The sequence below is a fragment of the Natator depressus genome, chromosome 5, assembly GCF_965152275.1.
Source record: "Natator depressus isolate rNatDep1 chromosome 5, rNatDep2.hap1, whole genome shotgun sequence".
Classification (NCBI taxonomy): Eukaryota; Metazoa; Chordata; order Testudines; family Cheloniidae; genus Natator; species Natator depressus.
In genome coordinates, this window is record NC_134238.1 from 23,225,960 (window position 1) to 23,248,391 (window position 22,432).

Consider the following 22,432-nt stretch of genomic DNA (forward strand, 5'->3'; position numbering starts at 1 on the left):
AATAGCTATGATAAGAGAGAGGTTGCTCAGCAACAAAGAACTGTTTTTTACCAGTGAGGAAAGAGAACCTTCTTTTCTCTTGGCTGATTTTATGAGTAAAGCAGCTCAGGACGCTATTGTTCAGCCTGGCAGTCCCATTGGTTGGAGCACATATCTCTATACGAAACTTGCAAGGACGCACCATAGCTTGGCATGTTCTTGGAGGACTCTAGCATAAAATTATGGGTCATAAGATGGACATTTTGAGCTGGATTCTCTGTTCAGAGAGGCTGCTGTAAAAGGAATCTCATGACAGAGGGGAATCCCCTGGGTGTAGAGTGCTGTGAGGTGCCATGATTTGGAGGGGATGGAGCAGGTTATACAGCGCTGTACCCGATCCTCACCTAGTGCAGTGGTGCCTGTGGGACTGCTTCAGCTGCATAATTCAGAGTAGTCACCAGGCTGCTTTAAATTACACTGGGGATCATATTGGCCTTTGGTCAACCCAGGATCAGGGGAACAGAAAGGTGGCTTGGAGTCACCTGCCCCTTCACTTCTCCTCAGCTCTGCCCGGTGTATACTCATTGCAGCTGAGCATCTGGCCCATTATGTCTTTCATAGCTGTTATATTTCTGAGTTTATTGTTGGTTTCTTATGTAAGGGAAATATTTTCTTTCTCAAGTACTTCCACTGGAAATCTTGGTAATCTAACACTGAAAGATTAATGTAAGAAATGATATGTGGGTCTGGTGATGTCACACTGCTCGGTTTCTTTACTGAGGCCCATACTCTGCAAAAACTTAAGCACATGCATAACTACATCAACGGGAGGGACTACTCACATGTTTAAAGTTACGCATCTGCTGAAGTCTCTGTAGACTCAGGGCGTAAGGGATTAGGCCCAGAAAGCCACAGTCCTCTTTGGTTACTGTATCTGAGATAACAAACAAAGCTCTTAAAAGGAAGGGAAGAAAAACCTTCCAATGCTCAAAACAGCATCGACGACAAAGGAAAAATTGGCACCGGTGTGCTTTTATCGAATCCAGCTTGTTAAGATAAAAACGCTAAATGGAAAAAATGAAGCAAGCTCAAGAGCTAGTAGATGCACATGAAGTAAGACAAGCTGCTGTAATCTTTTCAAAAACAAAGGAGCCTGAGAAAGTTATTGGCATTTCTTTACAACCCTAATGAGGGTCATTAAATTATTAGGAGTTCCTTTGGGCAGAATAATACCTAAAGGGATGTTATGAAAAATGTTCCAAGTGGTGAATTATTTGATCTTTAAAAATGCAGTGTGTATATTTGAAGAGCATATAGTCTGACTATTTTTTAACCTCTTGTGTCCTGGTCCCTAAGCGGAACACACAGTAATAGCCTGAGTTGTAATGATACTGATACAATCCAGTATTCCAACTAGCAGACACCTACCTTCATATGTCCTGTTCCGTGTCTGATGTACAATTTTATCCCCATCCTTCTTGCTAAAGCCGTATTTTAGGACTTCACGCAAAGCCAGAGCATAGAGAAGAATGGCATCATGGAATCCTTCCACAAACATGTTAACCTAAGAACAAGACAATATTCATCTTTAAGCCATCTATGAAAAAATATTTATCTTTACAAAGGCTCAAACCCTGGATCAGGGAGACCAGGCTTGGCCCAAATTGATTAATATTAGGGAACTTCTACAGAATAATCGAAAGAACCCATTTTCTGGTTCTGAATCTTTGTTTCAAATTAAAACAGAGAATTTTGTAATATTTAATGGAAAACCACTAACTGGTTTTTTTGGTGTGTTTTTTTTTACTCTCAGCAAATCTGGCATTCAAATGGTGCTTCATTATCACATCTAAACAATGTTACAGAGGGGAAACTCACTGTACCACAGTTCATGTGCCAATCTGCGTATAAACTGTGCAGCTGATCCTTTGAGATGCTGAGTACCTTCTATAAGGTGCTGAGCATCCACATCCTCATTAGCCTGAGGGCCCTCATCATCTTGCAGGACCGTTCTCTTACATCATCTTCTGTATTCAGGCCAGATTCTGCAGCCCTTGGCTGGGTAGTGTTTACACCCCTAGTTCATAGGCTTACTAGACTAGTAGAGCTGGATCAATAGTTTAATGCAGACATGCGCCTGTTCCAAAACCCCAGGAGAGCACATCTGGTTAATTGTCTGTTTTACACAGCACACTTCATTGGATATGAAAATATCCTCTCCCCATTATGTTTATGGAGAGAGGAAGTTTTTCTGACTTTGCTGACAGATTTGTTTGTTTAATGATTACTCCCCTCCATTTCTGCTGATTCTGGATCTTGCTCAACAGACCATCTCTCCGCAAATGAACAACAGAGCAAGCTGTTTACCCTGTACTATGTAACGTTCTCTGTAGTTGCCAGAAAACTAGTTTCCCATCTTTTACATCTGTTTCAGTAAATGGCATGAGCTAAATGAAATGTCATTTTCCAGTACAAATACAAAAAGTAAATACTGTATTGTAAACCAGCACTGCCCTTCAATGAGAGCAAATGTGATTTCACATTAGAGCTACACTTACACTGATCTCCCACTGATCTCCACAACACCTATGAACAGAGCAGTGCAAAAAACTGGTAGATTTGGTTCACAGTAGGGTGGCAAATTTAAAATAAGTCTTTTTAGGTGCTAAATCTGAAATCTTATTTTTTTCTCAAGTTTTGGGTTCAAACTGAAAATTCAAACTCAGTTGATGCCAGCTAAGTTTGCCTGATGTGAGATCAAAACCTAGACATGAGAGTGGGTGGCAAAGTTCAGTGCTGGATCCAAACTTCCTCAAAATTCAGGGAGGTTGGAGCTGGGGATTTTGGTTCAGCGCCTGGTAGGGAGAGGGACCACACATGAACTCACATTTGGGTTCATTTTCCCCCAAAATCTAGGGTGTTCAGTTCTGAGGTTTTGGCTCAGGTCTATTTCAAGTTGAAACAATGTGAAACACCCAGTTTTCATATTGATTCTAAAGCATGAATTCCTACCTGACATCTGTGGAGAAGGAAGGGGTTTGCTGAAAACCTTCCCCCCCCAAAACTGGAAAAAGTTCACCCAAGGTTGACCTTCAACTAAAATTTGTGCCAAACCCACTGAACCTGAAATGATTTGGGCCTGATCCTGGCTCCCACTGAAGTCAATGAAAGTGTTGCCATTGACTTCAATAAGATCAGGCTCCAAAATATCAACTAAACCCAAATCTCAATCAATTTTGCTTGCTTTCCTGGAAGTGATATGCAATACATGGAAGTTCCTTTATGCACCTGATTAAGAAGTGATAAAAAAGACCAGACTGTGGGGGTATCGTTGGAACAATTTTTATAGTGGGGGTGCTGAAAGCCATTGAACAAAACTCTAAACCCTGTATATGATGGAAACCACTTCAAGCCAGAGGGTGTGGGAGCACCCCTAGTTCCAGCACCCCTGAGAGTGTGTCTGTATACTGGTTTCAGAGTGGTAGCCGTGTTAATCTGTATCAGCAAAAACAACGAGGAGTCCTTGTGGCACCTTAGAGACTAACAAATTTATTTGGACATAAGCTTTCGTGGGCTAAAACCTACTTCGTCAGATGCATGGAGTGGAAAATACAGTAAGCAGCATATATATTACAGCACATGAAAAGATGGGAGTTGCCTTACCAAGTGGGGGGTCAGTGCTAACGAGGCCATTTCAATTAAGATGGAAGTGGCCTATTCTCAACAGTTAACAAAAAGGGGTGAATATTAACAGAGGGAAAATTACCTTTGTAGTGCTAACGAGGCCAGTGCAATCAAGGTGGACATCGCCCATTCCCAACAGTTGACAAGAAGGTGTGAGAATCAGCAGAGGGAAAATTACTTTTTGTAGTGACCCATCCACTCCCAGTCTTTATTCAGGCCTAATTTGATGGTGTCCAGTTTGCAAATTAATTCCAGTTCTGCAGTATACTGTACACATACTGTATATATACAGTTCTGTATACTGTATATGCAGTATGCCAATCATGCCCACTAGAGCATGGGCACAACTCACACTGACTTCCATGGGAGTTTCACGTATATAGTGGAGCTCAGCACAAGGCTCAATTCATGTCAGTGAGCGATGCTTCTTTACTTCCACCCTTTAACTGTCTTATTTGTTTAGCTACTAAGTTCTTCAGGACCTCGACTGACTCCTACTATCTCTGCGTACATAGAGTGACAATACGATGGGGCCTCTGGGTACTACAGCCCTACAAATCAATAATATTAGCAAATTCAGTGCTGAAGTGAAGCTCCTGCAATCTCAGCTGAGCCTCGTGCAGAAGCTGTTGTAGCACTTTTCCTACATAGAAAGGGCTCAATTTTACCATTAAGTCAATATCATGGAGCAGAAGTGCTATGCCCAGCAGCCACACCAACAAGAGTTTGACTTCTAATATGTGCCAGAGCATCCTTGTGTGCAGGGTGCATGTGCTCACTGCACTACCCCTTTTAGGAGAGGACCATGTGTGCACCCCTGTGTCTCACTTGCTCTGCTGGCCAGCGTGAGCAATGTAGCCATAGCTGCACCTCTTGACAGCTCCCTGCGCAAGAGAGTCCTGGAGCTACAATTGGGGCTAGCCTCCGCATGGGTATAGCATGCTGGAGGGTACAAGGAGACACCCATGTGCACTCGTGCCAGGACCAAATTCAATCTACAATCTGGCCCCCAATTTTTGTGCTCAATATAAATCAAAAAAACGTAACAATGGAAAGAAACAGCTAGTGAAAGGAAGATGACTTTGAGCTCAGTGAGACCACTTGTGTGAGTCAGTGCTCACCAATGTGAATAAAGTTTGCACCATGTAGCCCTACTCTCCCCTGTATCTCTCAATATATCTTATCTTATAGGTGCCTGAATCTTAGATTGCAGGGACTGCCTTTATGTTTCTGTTCTTCCGAAAGCAACAGTGCTTAGCAAATGACTACATAATAATAAATAATAACACCACCAGCTGATGTAGTGAATTACATTAGGAGCCTGGATTCAAATATGGATCCCATTGTAAGGCAATACGGCTTAAGCTGTACATGTGTTCCTCTCCTGTAAGCAATTGCTCACATCTCAAAACCACAACACATCCTGGCTTGGTGCACAATAATTCACAGTGAATTATCTTTTCAGCCACAAGGAGGGTGGTCCCATTCACTCACAGTTTAGTTATATTGGGAAAGTGCCTGCCTGGGCTGCAACTAGCCAATGAGCAAGCAAAGATTTCACTCTTCTTGACATTTCTGGTGCGCCCCTGCCCGCTTTCCCCAAATATACTACTGTTTAGAAACAATATTTAGTTTACCATTAATTTCATTGCTTTTGAACAGCTCAAAATCCGGATAAATAAAGTTCTGTTCAGCCTCTCGTAGTTGTAGCTGGACATATACAATGCCAAAAGATAACAACATGTAGCCAGTTAAGTAAATAGCTGTTACATAGATAATAAAGAATTACATAGTCGATTGGCTGTGTTAAGATAATCAAGCTCCTTGTTATGTAGCTACACAGAAGACATTCTTTCGTCCTTAAGCCAGCTATCTGCAATAAGCATAGTTCATTCATCCTGACTCTGAAGCTCATAGAATCAAAGTTAAAATTTCTCTGACATCTTAACTGGGGCTGCGGATGTTTCTAATTCTCACCTATGCTTCATTTAAAAAGATCCGCCAAACGTTTAGAAAAAGGAGCCAGTGCCACCGAAGCAGCAAACAGTTCATGTGAATGAACCTCAGAAAAATGAAATGCAAAGGTTAAAAGGAAGCCACAGCCTAAAGATCAGGAAGACAAAATTATTTCTACCTTGAGAGACAGCAGATGCTCTCCAGCAGCTGTTTGCATGGAACTGTAGGATCTGTGTGTGGAAAAGCTCAGTCCCTCATTATATGGATATTGGAGGGCTTAGTTTTTCATGTCGTTTTTTTTTAAACAAACAAACAAAAGAGAGAGTTGGGCAACTCAATAAATCCTGGCCCCACTAAAGTCAATAGAAGTTTTGCCATTGACTTCAATGATGCCAGGATTTCTCAACTGGATTTTGGACCATGGTTTCTAGTTTCATTAGGTTCCTGCCCTAACTTCTTATACACCAGCTGTTTGATGGTGCCTATCTTTTCTTAGTGCTCTCCTCATTTCTATTCTACCAGCTGGTTTTAGCATGAGACCTGTCTTATTCTACAACATGCTATTTTACTGTGGCAGATTCTGATGCAAGTGTTCTCTTGTATGTGACATGAACACAACTGGCTTTTCATTCCCAGTGCCCACTAAGAACACTTATAGGGTACCTTTTAATCACACTGGGCTTAATCCAAACAGCCAGAGTTCCTGAAAGCAGTCAGTCTTAAGGGACTGACGATTAATAGTTTTAGTAATGTCTGCTTTAGGCCTGGCAAACCTAACACTGGAAATTCTGCTGGTTTCATGTTTTCCAGTTTAAAAAAAATTATTACCCCCATTTATTACCCCCATTTCTAGTGGAAGAGGCACCCCAAACTATGTAGTGCCTTGTGCATTAGTTAGCCCTCACATTAGTCACATAGCACTTTCAAGCACAAATCCTTAAAAGGGAATATGGGATGTTATAAAGCGCTTACAATCTACCTGCCTATCCTCCTGCTGCACATCTGGATATCCCTATTGCTGTGATATATTTTTTTCTTTTTCACACTAAGGGTGTCACGGGGATGTGTAACAAAGAGCCCTCTTAGGCTGTTCCTCTCTAATGGTTGCATGGTTGCAGCTGAAAGGTATACTGCAAAGGAGAGGACATAGGGATAAGATGAACATGAAGTCATTATTTTGCTATTTAATGACTTTGAGATAATTTCACAGATTGTTCTGAAGGAACTCTGTTCCTGTTATTGGGTACCATTCCATTTGTCTTTGATAACACTCATCCAGTTTCACTTTGTAGCTCTATAGCTGTAACTAGAACTGGGTTTTTTTTGTTTTTTTTTTTGGGGGGGGAGACCCTGTAAACACAAAATAATTTTAATATACCATCCGTCATACTAGGCACACTAGTTATGGCTAAGAAGGCACTTTCTTACATACCCTCATTTTCAAACACATAACTCTTTGAAGCAAAGACCATCTGATCCAAAATATCTCATCTTAGTTCTTAGCCCACACATGAATTGCTTTGGAAAGTCTGATATCATTCTCTTTGGCACTGTTTGAGGTATCTGTACATGCAATATATATATATATATTAAATAACAGTGGCCAAGATATTTAAAAAGACTATTGATTTTTGGGAGCCCAACTTTAAATACTTTAAAGTGGCCTCATTTTCAGATAGTGGGTCCTCATCAGTTTAAGCCCCTTTATGGTGTCTCAAATTGTGTATCCGAAACTTGAGGCACTCCAAAATCACTAATCTCTTTTGAAAATCTTGATCATTGGTATATTAAAAATGGCCATTTAGAATGATATTGAACTTTCCAGAGCAATGTGTGCTTTTCTTATGTTTATTCAGATGTTAGATCATCCAATAGTAGAAGCAAAATTCACTAGCAAAAAATAACACACCCTCCCCTCTCTGTAAGAAGAAAATACATCACTGTGGAAAGGGATAGAAAGTGATGGAATAAATGGACATTCAATTAAATTTATCCAGTGGAGAGTACTATACTTCTGATGAGTTCTTTGTAGGATGCTTAAAGGCAAAATCTGGGTCTCCATAGTAACTAATTGTGCAGTTCAGCAACAGACAGTAATCAAGGAAGAGCCCCATATTTGATAAAAGCTTTTATAAGAACCTCTAATCTTGTAGGTAATAAATAATTCTGCTAGCTAAGATTTAAAAGTGAGAAGCATTACAGAATGTTGTGCACACTATTTTCTGCTAATTTTTAAAATAAGTGAAAGAGAGAAGCTCCAAACTCTGTACATATGCAGGCACGATGGGTCTATCTTAATCTTGGATGCTCCAGTTCTCTCTGTGCCCCACCAATATGTGGCTTGGATGACCTGAGTGACCAGCAGAAAAGACTGCCAGATTTGCTGTGCCCCTTTGGTGACAGTCATAAAGGGAGGCGGAGAACCTTCCTGCTCAGACTTCTTTACCACCAATTTCAGATTACACATCCATTGTAGGGTGCAGTGCACCCTATGTGTAAGATCCAAGAGTGTGCAAAATATGGTCTAGGTGCATAGCCAAAAGTCATAGTCAAATAAATGCACATTCTTCCTTTCATTTTCCCATCCTTCCCCTCTATTCCCCATCTTTTTGCCCTTCGTAGTCATGTTTCATTATAAAAAATAATCCTCCAAGGAAATTAAATGCAAAAGCTACATCAGTGCTACGCTATGGTTGTGATTTTTACATGCTCAAAAGTCGGGCAATTCAAAGTTATGGATCCCCCAACAAGCTATAGTGTGACCACACTGTACATATACACTAAGGCATTAATGTTAACAGCATGTACAGCAATACAAAATGTTACTTATGTGGAAGACTGCCAAGTTACAGCTACTGGGGACCCATAACTCTCCATATCCCGATTGCTCTATGTCTAGCAAAGTGTTTTGCATTTAGAATTGCCCAGTACTGAGCCTCCCTATTATATATTAAAGCGCTTACAAGCCATGGAGCATTTTAGTGATGGGGAAGGATCTAGGCATCAGCCTCACTCAAGCTATGTGAAATGGCTAACATTTTCAAATTCGAGTGCCTAATGTATGGGCAAAGACTATGAACTAGCTAATCAATTCATGCATATAGGAGTTAACAGGGAAACGTCCACTAAAAGAGAGCGGAGCTCCAGTTTCAGATCTGGATGTCAAGCCTCCTCAAAGATTAAGTGCGTTCAGAAAAAAGCACTTGGATTTAGCCATAAAGCTGCCACTAATATTTTGTGTCTTGGTACTGTCTAAGTTGGCAGGAACACGGCCAGTTGCCTAAGCCTGCACGTTCACTGGGATACTGGAAGATCAAAAGATCGTGAGGGCAACACAGCAGCTGGAATGGGAGGAACAAGCAGTTAATGGGAGTTGTATGTTTAAATCCACACATGCTGAAAATATACCCCATTCTCTCAGGCAACAAGACTGCTTCCCTAATGGAGTTGGAGCTTAGTGGTTCAAAGAAACAGGAAGAAAAGCAGCCCCTGCTAAGGGAAAGAGGAAAAAATAATAATAGAAAAAAATGCCTAGCGCAGAAAAGGTCATTTCCTTAATATTCAGTTTACCTTTAAAAAAGAACATAGTGCAGGGCATCGTGGATGTAACTAAGGGCAGCATTTAGCCCACAGTGTGTTGAAAGAATGAAATACAGAAATAAATTGGCCAAAGCACTCACTTGTTCACTAGATCAGAACTAGGCAATGGCTTTCTAAAGGATAAACAGCATTCCAAGCCTCACTAGATGTTATGGTATTTTGTTATGTAGTGACTTAGGGCTGCATCCTGCAACCTTCACTCAGGTGAGTTGTACCCACAGAAGTCACTAGGGCTGCTCACCTGAGTAAGCTTGCAGGATGAGGTCCTTAGGGGCTTTATGTAACAGTAAAAGATAGTACAGTATTATAGAAACATTCATTCATGCACAGGCCCGGCGACAGCAATTCCGGGCTGCAGGGATGTCCCTAGCAGGAGGTGCGGGGCCCAGGGCAAACGTGATGAATCCGTCACTTCTGGCACCGACCCCGTCACTTCCGGCACTGACTGCACTGGGCTGGCCAATCGCGCCTGCCCGTGGGGCCCCCCGCAAAGTGCAGGGCCTGGAGCATTCGCTACATCGCACGTGCCTAGGAGCCCTGTGGCCTGCCCAGGCTATTTAAAAGGGCCCAGGGTTCCCGGGCCCTTTTAAATCATCCAGGCCCCTGGGCAATTACCCTCTTTGGCTCCGCCTGTCGGCGGGCCTGTTCATGCCGAGTTATATGTTTTTCAACATTGATGAAACATCCACTTTATATTTCACACTGAGCAATGGTGTATGTGTTAATGATAATAAAAGGCATCCTATATTGTGTGTGTAGTTTGATTCGTCTGCCCCAGGATTAGATTAAATTAGATTAAAACAAACATAGATTAAAACATTTATTGTAACATGTCAGACTTGTCAGAGAAACAAAGCCCAGGTCATTAACACAGCAAACTCTTAAGGCGCAGCATTCTTTTACCCCTCAGAGGGATGGCTTGTTGTCGGCCATGGGGGTAGGGAGGAGAAGAAATCCCCTCTTCTGTCTCCCTCCCTTTACTACTATTTGTATTGTAGTAACACTTAGAAACCCCAGTGATGGATCAGGGTACCACTGTGTAAGGCACTGTTCACATATATAGTGAAAAGCTGATCAAAAAGTTAACAATTTAAGTGTAAGTCAAGAGAGAAAAGGTGGATATAAGAACCAGAAGGGGGAGCTCATGGCAACAGTGAAACAACGAAGATGTATTTTGACAGATTTCAGAGTAGCAGCCGTGTTAGTCTGTATTCGCAAAAAGAAAAGGAGTACTAGTGGCATCCGATGAAGTGAGCTGTAGCTCACGAAAGCTTATGCTCAGATAAACTGGTTAGTCTCTAAGGTGCCACTAGTACTCCTTAACTAAGATGTAGTAAGCAGAGGTCACAGCAAAGCAGCTGCCTAGGCATTGTGGCAGAGATGAGTTTTAAAAAAAGATCCCTGCTCTTAGTGCCAATCCAATATTTACCGTAGGTCTGATCCATTCAGCGACTCCCTCACAACAACAGAAAAGAAAAGAATCTGCCTTTTGGTATTTGCCTTTTCATAACTTCTCCCTGGAGTAGGTGGAGTCAAATGGAAGGGAAGGATGGCTCAGTGTTTACACCACTAGTCTGGGAGGCCCAGGGTCAATCATTTGCTCTGCCACAGACTTCCTGTCTGACCTCGGGCATCTTAATATCTCGGTGCCTCAGTTTCCTATCTGCAAATGAGGCTCAGAGCATGTCCTGACCTCACAGGAGTGCTGTGAGAATAACTATATTAAAGATTGTAAAGTGCTCCAATACTACGTTAATTGGGGGATGTACAAATATCATAGAGAAGTGCTTGTAGTTCCACCTTGGACATCTTTCTATATAAATGGAATTTCAAACAGCACCTCTCCCAGAAAGGGAAGGCTACCCACAATTTCCATTCCTGGGCACATGACATGCCCAGTGCCCTCCAGGCATAGTTGGAACAAAACATTTTCATCACTGTAACCAAAAGTGATTTCTACTCCAACATATATGGCTGAGCAGGGTCCCAGTACTGAATAGCACTTCAAACACACTATATGATTAATAGTCAATATTCTGACTGGACTGCACTCCATGACATTTACATTTCTTGCAATAAGAGCAATACATATGTAAAGGAAAATGTAACAGCCATGACTGAGTCCCGGGATTTGCTGGCTTCCGCTGATGTACCTCAGCTGCAAAAAGTTAGCTGCAGTGGGGGGTTGCAATGGCAAAAGGCTCTAGCAATCCCTGCTGTTCAGGGGGTTGGGGGGGAACTGGAGCCCCCAAAAGTTGGCAGTGCTGGCCAGGAAGCCCAAGAGATGAGCTGATTTAGCCTCTACTAACTGCTTTTCTATAACTTGGACACAGTTTTAAGATACTCTCCCCCTGGCTAAGCACCTCCTTCCCCAGGGAGGAGATGATGAATATGCTGCCTGCTATCCCCTGCACAAATGTAGCTGCTCTGCTGGCATTGGGACAGGGGTTACCATTTACCCCAGTGGGATGAGGTAAGCCTAGTGATTTGCTATTACTGTTCTTCCTAGACAAAAGGATCACCAAGTAGCAAGCATATTATCTACAACAAATAGATGTTCTACCTGGAACTTGGTATCAATGAGAGTTCTGCATGTGGCTTTAGGGCAGTATTTAACCCACTATAACTAACTCTTTATATCTTTTAATACCATACTTGGGTCAGAACCTGACTAATTGTTCAGTAAAAATTATACTAAAACAAAATTAAAAAACAACACTTGGGTAGTGAGCTATAACAAAATTACACAAATTCCAGAGAATTTAGGGATTCTATCTGGGTAGGTTATTGTCATTTAATAGAGAAAAAATATAAGCACAACATCCCTCTTTATTTATCCCTTCCTCATAATTCAGACTTCATTATACTCAGAGAGATGGTAGGTGGGTTGCATAGGAAGAAAATCTAAGGGAAAAAGGAGTTCAGGAGAGCTGGCAGTTTCTCAAAGCACAATACTAAAGATACAACAGCAAACTATAATAATACGAAGTAAAGACAGGCATAGTAGTAAGAAGCAGATATGGCTCCATCAGGAGTTCTTTAATGATCTGAAAATCAAAATGGAATCCAACAAAAAGTGGAAAATTAAACAAATTGCTAAGGATGAGTACAAAAGAATAGCATAAGCATGCAGGGTAAAAATCAGAAAGGCTAAGGAACAAAATGAGTGAGAACTAGCAAGGGACATAAAAAGCAATAAGAGGAGATTCTATAACTACATTAGGAGCAAGAGAAAGATGAAGGAAAATATAGGTCCACTACTTAGCAGGAGGAAGAGCTAATAATGGATGACACCAAGCAGGATGAGGTATTTAATGCCTATTTTGCTTCAGTCTTCACTAAAAAGGTTAATTGTGAACAGATGCTGAACACAATTAATATTAACAACAAGAGAGGAGGAACACAAGGCAGAATAACGAAAGAACATATTAATGAATAATTAGATAAGTTAGATGCATTCAAGTTGGTAGGGCCTGATGAAATTAACCCTAGGATACGTAAGGAATTTGCTGAAGTAGAATCTCAGAAACATTAGCAATTATCCTTGAAAACTCATAGGGGACAGCTGAGGTCCCAGACCACAGGAGAAGAGCAAGCAGAATACCTATTTTTAAAAAGGGAAACAAAGAGGACCCAGGGAATTATACACCAGTCTACCTAACTTTGATACATGGAAAGATACTGGAACAATTATTAAACAATCAATTTGTAAGTAACTAGAGGCTAAGAGGGTGATAAAGAAAAACCCATGTGGATTTGTCAAGAACAAATCATGCCAAACCAACCTAAGTTTTCTTTTTTGACAGGGTTACTTGCCTAAGTGATGGACAGAAGCAGTAGACATGATATACCTTGATTTTTAGTAAGGCTTTTGACATGGTCCCGAGTGACATTCTCATAAGCAAAGTAGGGAAATGCGGCCTAGATGAAAGTGTCAGGAGTCAGGGCCTGCAGCAGAGTTAGTCTACTCAGGACTTGTCAGGCCTCAGCTGAAGTACTGTGTCCTGTTTTGGACCCCACACTTTGAGAAAGATGAAGACAAACTGAAGAGAGTCCAGAGCAGAACTACAAAAATGATAAAAGGCTTAGAAAACCTGAGCTATTAGGACAAGATTTAAAAAATGGGCATGTTTTCTTTTGAGAAAAGAAGACTGAGTGGAGACCTGATAAATCTTCAGGTGTGTTAAGGCTGTTATAAAGGGGACTCTGAATTTTTCTCCATGCCCCATTGAAGGTAGGACAAGAAGTAATCTACTTTATCTTCAGCAAGGAAGATTTAGGTTAGATATTAGGAAATACTTTCAAACTATAAGGATAGTTAACTACTTGAATAAGCTTCCAAAGGAGGTTGTAGAATCCCCATCACTAGAGATTTTTAAGAACACGTTAGATAATTGCCTGTCAGGGATTGGTTTAGGTTTTCTTGGTCCCGCCTCAGTGTTGGGGGCTGATGACCTCTTGAGGTCCCTTCCAGCCCTACATTTCTACCAGTATTTCTTCCTCATTTTTCATTTGTAATCAAGTGGTTAATTTGTTCATCATCATCTAGCTGGCACAGCCACAAGTTGCTCATTTGTCACAATTGTGAATTAAAGTATAGGCCCATTTTCGTTCTAAGATGCAGGATAGCAACACAGTAAAATGCAGAACAGAGTACAGCAGAATGGAAAATGACATACAAGTACGGGGAAGAATCCCTCCAGAACAATAATTATAATGGTTCCACACTGTTTTATTTATTTATTGCTTACTCTACCTTTTACTAGGGCATTCCTTTGGTCTCATTATCTATAAAATAGCCTTAAATTTCTACTAACTGCCTGCTGCCAACATACCAAACAGCAGGCATCAAAAATATAATTTAAAACTATTCCTTGAGTTAAGATTAATAAATGCATAAGGGCAATAAGACTCCCTTCAGCAGATTTGGGACCTGATCCCAAGCCTACTGAAGTCAATGGGAGTCTTTACCATTGACTTCAGTGTGCTCCACCCCGAGCCCTTAAGGAAGGAAGTAAATCCCTTGGCTACATATCAGCAGTTATCAACCACGGGTGTGAGGCCCCCTGGGGGGTCGCAAGCAGGGTTCAGGGGGTCTGCCAAGCAGGGCCAGCATTAGACTCACTGGGGCCCAGGGAAGAAAGCCAAAGCCCCACTAGCCCGATCCCTGCCAACTGGGCCTCAAGCTGAAGCCTGAGTAGCTTAGCTTTGTGGGGGCCCTGGAGCATGGGGCCCTGAGCAGCTGCCTTGCTTGCTACCCCCTAATACCAGCCTGGCTTTTACATGCAGAAAAACAGTTGTGGCACATGTGGGCCATGGAGTTTTTATAGCATTTTAGGGGGGCCGCAGAAAGAAAAAGGTTGAAAATCCCTGCTACATATCACAGGTCTCATTATCCTCCAGAACGTCAGTCAAAGCAGGGGGCTGGGAATCAGGGGAGAAATCCTGGCCCCACTGAAATCAATGGGAATTTTGCCATTAACTTTGATGGGACCAGGATTTCGCCGAGGATTCCTAGCTTTTCTATTCCCAGTTCTCTCTAGCTCTCTTACTGACATATGATATAATCATGTGCAGGTTACTTTATCTTTCTGTGGCTTAGTTATTGTAATATTATAGTATAATGTTTACTTACCTCAGAGGTGTTGTCAGGCTTAACTAATCAGTAGCACTGTTTGACACTGGAAATAAATTATTAATTGAATAAATTATTAGATTAATTTTGCCTTTATTCATCAAAGTATTTATTAATATAATTAAAATAGATATAGAGCTGACCAAATACTTGAAAATATTATAGGTCAAATAATGTTTTCCTGTAAATATGGTGAAATTTACCGAACAATGTATTTAGTCAATAATATTTGACCAACTCTATAAATTAGTATCAATAACAGGTTTTTAGATCCGACGTGCAAAGTGTAACATTACTGTCAAATGACTATTGAAAGGATTCATAACTAGAAAAAGCGTGTTTGTGACTTAAAGCATGAAGCATTCTTCATATCTTCAAATGTTCAGCTCTTCTTTTAACAAAATCTTTACTGACTCTTGTAATGAAGACACTGAGCACAAGCCTATATTTAGATGTTATATTTCTACCCACATGGGCAAAGTCCTAAGGGAAAAGATTAAGAGGAATATTCTTTTCAGCTGAATGCCAATCCACAGTATGCATCCGATTAAGTGAGCTGTAGCTCACGAAAGCTCATGCTCAATTAAATTGGTTAGTCTCTAAGGTGCCACAAGTACTCCTTTTCTTTTTGCGAATACAGACTAACACGGCTGTTACTCTGAATCCAGCTGAAGAAATTCTTTTGTTTCAAACACATTAGTCTAATCACCTTATTGACAGTCTATGAAGGCAGCATATAATACTGCTCTGTGAATGTCTACATTTTAATGGTAAGAGGTTTGAACGGCTTATAATGTGACCATTCGTGCATTTTGGCTACAGATGAAAAGTAAGATAAGCTAGTAACTCACAGAATAGCGCTTTTATTAGATCCTAAGTAAAAATTCAAAACTGCAGGAGCAGGCCAGTTCTTTAGAATAATAATTAATCTGAAAATCTAAAAGACTCAGTTACAATTGTTAAGATATGTTAACTGGTTCAAATCAATGCAGGATAGGACAAATAGGGAGGGCACTTTTTGTTAAATGTTTGCCATTCGAACCTTGTACACAACATGTAACATATGTTGGGGTCCTGGACTGCTGATTTTATCACAAAACCAGTTCACCTCATTTGAAATGCTTTATTTTTACATATCTTTTGGGTTGTTTCTAAGTGCTTCTCATGCCAGAATGAGTAAAACCTCCAAATTTGGAGAAAGATCACCATTGGGGAGATGTAGGAATGTTCATACTGAAGTCAACTCTACTAAGCTAAGCCTTTAAATAAATACAGGACATTTGTTCCGTACAGGCTGACGACATCTGAAAGTGGCTAGGCAAAACCTGACACGTGAAGGGAAAACTAGAACCAATTTACAGCAATGTGTAAAGAGCATAGCTTAAGAAAGGCTACCCAGAAGAGAACTTGTTTTCAGTGTAGTCTAAGCCTTCCTGTTATTGATTTCTATAGGTTGTTTTAAAATATTTGACAGAGAGGGTGCCATTCTCTATGATGGTAATGAAAAAATAAAGTTAGCTTCATATTATGCTCTGCAAATTTAGTCATTTGGAAGGTTTCATTGTACTGAGGTTTGTCCTGGTTATGGCCACTCTCACCATTTCAGGAAGGGGGGAGGGGGGACCTAACAAGCCTTGAGTTTGGTTATTTAAAATACTACAGCATGTGTTCAAGTCTCATTGCTATTCTTAGATGCTCTAGATATATTGGTATGTGTGTTCCTTTAAGAATTCTCTCTGCATCTGAAGAGCTCACCTAAGGCAGGGGTTGCCATGGCGAATGATTTTTATTAAATACCAGAGTAAATGTGCATACTTACTTGCAAAACCTGATGGCAGGTAGCTAATGCAAACCCTCAGGCTGCTGTTATTTATGTCTCCATTTTCAAATACTTTTAAATTATTTTTTTAATTCCTGGATATAAGTTAATATGTTTTATTTGGCTGATTCTTTAACTATAGAAGTCATAGACTCATAAATTGAGGGATTTCATGACTACTGCATCAGTTCTCTTTGGCCCTATTTATACTAAGCAAAAAAGCACTGAAAGAAATCATTGCTTACAATGAGTTGAACTTGCACCACTTGTATTCCACTCATCGCAGGCATTTTGCAAGGTTTGGCTGAAAAACACGAAAGGTCTGGCTAAACTGGTGCAAGTCTAGGACAACTCCCCGCACCCCCAGGGAGGAATGCAAGCCAGAAGCATTGCACTTCTTCAGCAGGCCCTCCCAATCCTATCTCTAAAAACAGTGCCACCTAGTTTGGAAAAGTTCCCAGAAACCCCTGCTCTCCAAAAAATCTACTGTGCAAAATGGGGTAGATAGTTGGCAATCCCATTGAATGCCTTGGTGCATATAAGGGAGGTGGTGACTACAAATACAAACAATGCAACAAACAGTTCTATGCACTCCGTGTCCCTGCAATGGCATCTCATTGTAATATGGACAGGAATCTTTGAATGTAGCAATCCTTGTTTCACACTTTCCCACATATGTAAAATGCTGCAAAACTTGTTGATAATTTAGGAACATAGGAAGTCCTATGCAGGATCAGACTGATCGTTCAATATCTTCTCTCTAACAATGAACAGTATCAGCTGCCTCATAGGATGGGGCAAGAAACACTGCCATAGGCAGATATGGATAACATGCCTACAAGGAAAATTTCTTCTCAATCCCCATTAGCTAGAGGTTGGTTTATGCCCTGAAGCTTGAGGGTTCACATCACTTCCAAAATTCTTAGATTTTTTTTTTTTTTTTTACATTTTACTATGATAACTCTGGATAGTCTTATCAGTATATTAAGATGACACATAACTGTTGATAGTGGGGGGGGAGGAGGTGTCACAATTTAAAGATGCTGGTGGTATGTTCAGAGCAGGGCATATAAACTCTGGCAGAAATCTGGAGTGCTATGTGACCCTGCATGCCCCCTTCATGCATTGCCTCTGTCAGTATAAATGTCCAGTCCTCTCTGGAATTCTGCTAAATTCTTGCCTCAGTGGTATCTTGTGGCAATGAGCACCATGGGCTAATTGGATAATTGAAAGTTTGGTGAAAGAAATAATTCCTTTTATCAGTTTTGAATGTTCAGCCTATTACTTCCACTGACTGTCCCCTTGCTCTGGTATTGTGAGGAAGGCTGAATAGAAATGTCTGAGCCATCTCATAGTTTTGGACGTCCTTCTCATGCCCCATTTTATTCATCTCCTCTCTGAGGCAAACAATCCCAGTCTTTCCAATCAATCTCTCTTCGTTTGTTAGGTTTTCCTCTTGGAATGAACTGAGCCTTTTGTTTCACTTTTGAACTCCTCCTCCAAGGTTATTAGTACTCTAATTCTGTTCCAGGGGGGACATCCTCTACTGGGATTCCTAGACTTCCCTGCATTCCTCATATGCATGAGAGCTCTCATCCTCTTTATTACACAGGTTTCGGAGTAGCAGCCGTGTTAGTCTGAATCCACAAAAAGAAAAGGAGTACTTGTGGCACCTTAGAGACTAACAAATTTATTTGAGCATAGGCTTTCGTGAGCTACACAGCTCACTTCATCGGATGCATCCGATGAATTGAGCTGTACCTCACGAAAGCTTATGCTCAAATAAATTTGTTAGTCTCTAAGGTGCCACAAGTCCTCCTTTTATTCACACAATCCATCCTAAAAATATATTGTTTCTACCAAGCTAACCATGTTAACCCACCTAAGTCAGAAGGCTTGTTACCTGTCTATTAAAAAAAACAACAACAAAGCCTGCATCCTTCTATGTTAATCTTCTTCACCCAGGGCTGGCTATGTTTATATTATTCCACCTGCCCACTTAGGTCCCAATCCTACATGTCAATAACTTTATGCCTGTGAATAGTTCTATTGAATTAAATGGGACTATTTATGTAGGTGTTAGAAGAATCAGGGACTTACATTATAAACTCTGAGACAGGGACTGGATCTTTTTCTGTGACTTGTAAAACTGCACCGAGCACCCAGTCAGCGCTTGGTAAATAAAAATGTTCATGTGGCATAACATCACAAACACAGCACAGGACCAATAACATTTATTTATTCTTAGAGAGCCCCTGTGACAGACGGCTTGCCCCCTAAATGCTGTAGAGTTTAGGGATAGCCAACCCAGACTACTGAAGAGGCAGCCCTGGATTGGATCAGGTAATTCCCTACAAAGGATAGCAGGTTGCTACAGTGAAGGTGGAAGCTCAGGACATTGTAGGAAGTAAGAAAGGCTTCAGCAGGGAAGACCCTGACTGGGTATACTATACCTCCAGGTTTTCCCAGACATTGCCCTCTTTTTGGAGCTCCTTTCTCTGTCTGGGGGGATTTTTCAAACAACAGGAAATGTCCCAGGTGTTTGCAGAGCAGATAAGCTGCAGCTCAGAAGGAGCCCTGATTGGGCCCCTTCTCAATTGGTCCCTCCCCTGCAAGCCACAGCTGGCGGATCCTGCCCACCTAGGCCCCTCCCTGGGAAGGGTTCCACGGGCAGTTGCTGACTGTCGCTGCATCCTTGGCTTGTGCCAGCCACCCTGCCACAGTGACAGGGAGTGACATTGCCCCCGAACTCCAGTGAGTACGTCTGCTACAGGTACCTCTCAACTGTACCTGCCCCTCCATCTCCTTCTCCCCCTCCAGCAGTGTCCTCTTTTTGGGAACCGGAAATATGACTACCCTACTGATAGCAAGGGGCTTGGAGTGGTAAGTCAAAGCCAGAAACCTGAGGCTCCAACCAGGCAGGGCCTGGGAGTGGCCTGCCCAAGCAGGAAATGCCCCAGGCAGGAAGGCCTGGGGAGTCAGGTGGGCTGAAGACTGCTGGGAGTGAGCAGGCTCTAGAAGAAAGACCTGTGGCAGGGAGTTTTGCTGCTGAGATTATGGGCAGGAAAAGCCTGGGAGTGACCTGATGAGAGGGTAAAATGGATGGGCTGTGTTTTGGAACTTTTTCAGAGTTTTATTTTGGAACTTTATTTATGTGAATAAACTCAAGACCCTCCAAGAAAGGGTGGTAAATGGGTGAGAAAAGCCTGTGTGGAGTTTAAGAAGTCCCTTAAGGGAGAAACTGAGGCAGGCTGCCTGCAATATGACCCCATGTCAGGAGGGGGTGCATGGGAGGTGGCTGCAGCCTCCCCTCCCCTTTCTGTCAGGCAGTCAGATCATCAACTGGTATAGTTTAGACTAGCTTCACTGAAATCAGTGGACACTGACTTTTTACTAGCTGAGGATCTAGCCCAGAGTGCCTACAGGCTCAGCACAGGTAGCCTCTTGTCTCTATTTGGGCCTCATCATGGGTGTTCAGGTCTGCCCACATGGACAGATTTGAAGGTCAGGGTCATAATTTGCAACTGAACATTTTCTGTTGCATCTCTCAAAAAAACCAACCAAACAAAAAACAACCTCAAACTATTTGACTCCAGTAAAGTCTCTCATGCTGAAAGCTTAGTCCAACATAGCTGACTGCAGCTCTGCTCATAAAAGCAATCCTCTCCAGTAGCTGGAATGTGAGCCCCCCAGGGCTGCAACATCTCTGAATACCATTAAGACAAGCACTTCTCTCCTGGGGGAAAAAGGGATCAAATGGCCACCTTGTGCTTTTTTTTTTTTTTGGCACTGGATTGCTATTTGCTACCATATTTCCTGCTGCTGAGGTCTTTATCACCTAAATCCCTGAAGACTTTTTGTTCAAATGACCTCATCTTTGCTGGGCTTAGATTTTTGTGCAGTTAAATAAAGAACTTCCAGTTGAATGTTATTTTTCATAAGTTACTTTGGGACTATGAGATGTAATGGATGTACTTACTGGCTTCTAGAAAAGTGAGTTAGTGAATGCTCTGGGTTTTTTAAAATGTCAGTTTGTGCAAAATGAGCTATACATGCTTGATCTGCTCTAACTGAAAGAGAACAGGCCCAATTCTGCACTCCTTTGAAATCAATGGCAATATTCCTGTGAATTTAAATGGGAGCAGGATCTGGCCCAATATTAGCTTTCGTTAATGAAATAAGCATAAAGACCTTTAAAAAGTCCTGCAAATTTCAACATCTTAACTCCTTGTTAGTGGAATATAATATATATATCTGGTGAGTATTTTAAAGAAAGAGTATCCTGCCTGCATTCTAATATTTCATGGAGGTAAATGCAAATGTCAGTTTACTAAAATGAAATGTGACTATCTGTGAAACCAAAGTAAAAAGACTGAAGACATATGGGAAATATACAAGTATATAAGACTAACAATGCTAAACATGTACATTCCAGTGAGTCCAATGTTCTTATTATAAGTCATAACTAAAATTTTGTACTAACTGGTTCAGTTTAACAACTTCAAAAGTATCCTGAGATACTCTCTGCTCTCCCCGCTCCCACAGAAAAACTAAACAGACATCAACAGTAAGAGGGAAGACTAATTCATTTATTTTCTTATCTTTTATGGCACTCATCAACTTACCAATATTCAGTATTTTTTGTTTAAGAACCAAATATACTCAAGAGATTTAGTCTTTCCCATCATTAGGGAAGCAGTAAAGGCAGTATCTTTAATTAAAAAAAAATAAAAATGGAGTGGCTACTAAACCCAGAAAACTTAGCAATCAGGAGTCCAACTTTGCTCCTATTAAAATCAGTGGGAAAACTCCCATTGACTTCAATGGATGTAGAATTGGGCTCCAAATTCCTAATTATGTTTCGCTGATAGAATTAATCTTCTTATTAAGATAGCATGTGAACTCTTTTTTTTTCTTGCTACTAAAAGCAACATGAGGTTTGCTTTTATTCTTTCAAACACAATTAGCAAAGCACTCTAGGCGCTGAATAAACCTATTCATTTGAACAAATTATTCCCTGGCAGAGGCATAACCCCCCTCCCTCCAAACCCTTTCCTATTCTGATGCAGTCAAAAGAGACACAAAAGCCTGCCTGTGCATTTATCCTGCCTGGCTGGGTCCGAGAAAGACAAATGGGACATACGCTATTGAATATATTATATTTTTCCTGTCTCTCTCAGTGACTTTACTGAATTGCTTACTTCCTCTCTCCCCCCCCCCCCCCATCTTTGTGAGTGTACAATCCCAATTAAAGGATGATGTAAGGCAATACACATGGGGGAAGAGTCTGGCACGGATGTTATGGATGAAGTGATAAACTTTATGACTACTGCTACCTCCCACATAGCTTTTGTAGATAATTGGTGAAGCCCTAAAAGTTGGTTTAGAGGCTTCCCTTCTGGGCCATTTCTCATTTGGAAGACTCAAACCCTTAAAAATAACAGATCGTCACTTTTTAAAAGGTAGTGTCTAGCTGATCTAAATAACGTATTTAGCTTTGACTTTGTATCTTTGGGTGAGATAGCTTTGCAGGCAAATTGATCTTCAGTTTCCTTTTCCTGGTGCTCATTGTGAGTGTTGGGAAGAGGACAGTAGATAAGAAAAAAACTCCACACATCTTTCCCAACAAACAATGCTGTTGTGCCGTTAACACAGTTGGAATGTTTGTTTAATTAGCTAATTTTTCAGCTTTTAAATAAGAAGGAAAAACAAGCCATGGGTGGCTGCTAACCTCAAAAGAGCAAATATCCAAGGTTATA

The 22,432-nt window shown here is 41.2% G+C and overlaps 1 protein-coding gene across 3 annotated transcripts in view; it reads right to left on the reverse strand.

The window, feature by feature from the left end:
• The window catches only part of NPR3 (natriuretic peptide receptor 3), a 61,694-nt gene that overhangs the window by 20,200 nt on the left and 19,062 nt on the right, over positions 1–22,432 (reverse strand). For all 3 annotated transcript variants that reach the window (XM_074952427.1, XM_074952429.1, XM_074952426.1), the window contains one exon: positions 1,408–1,543. In XM_074952427.1, the coding sequence (XP_074808528.1) occupies positions 1,408–1,543 (136 nt within the window). The remainder of the gene's footprint in view (positions 1–1,407; positions 1,544–22,432) is intronic.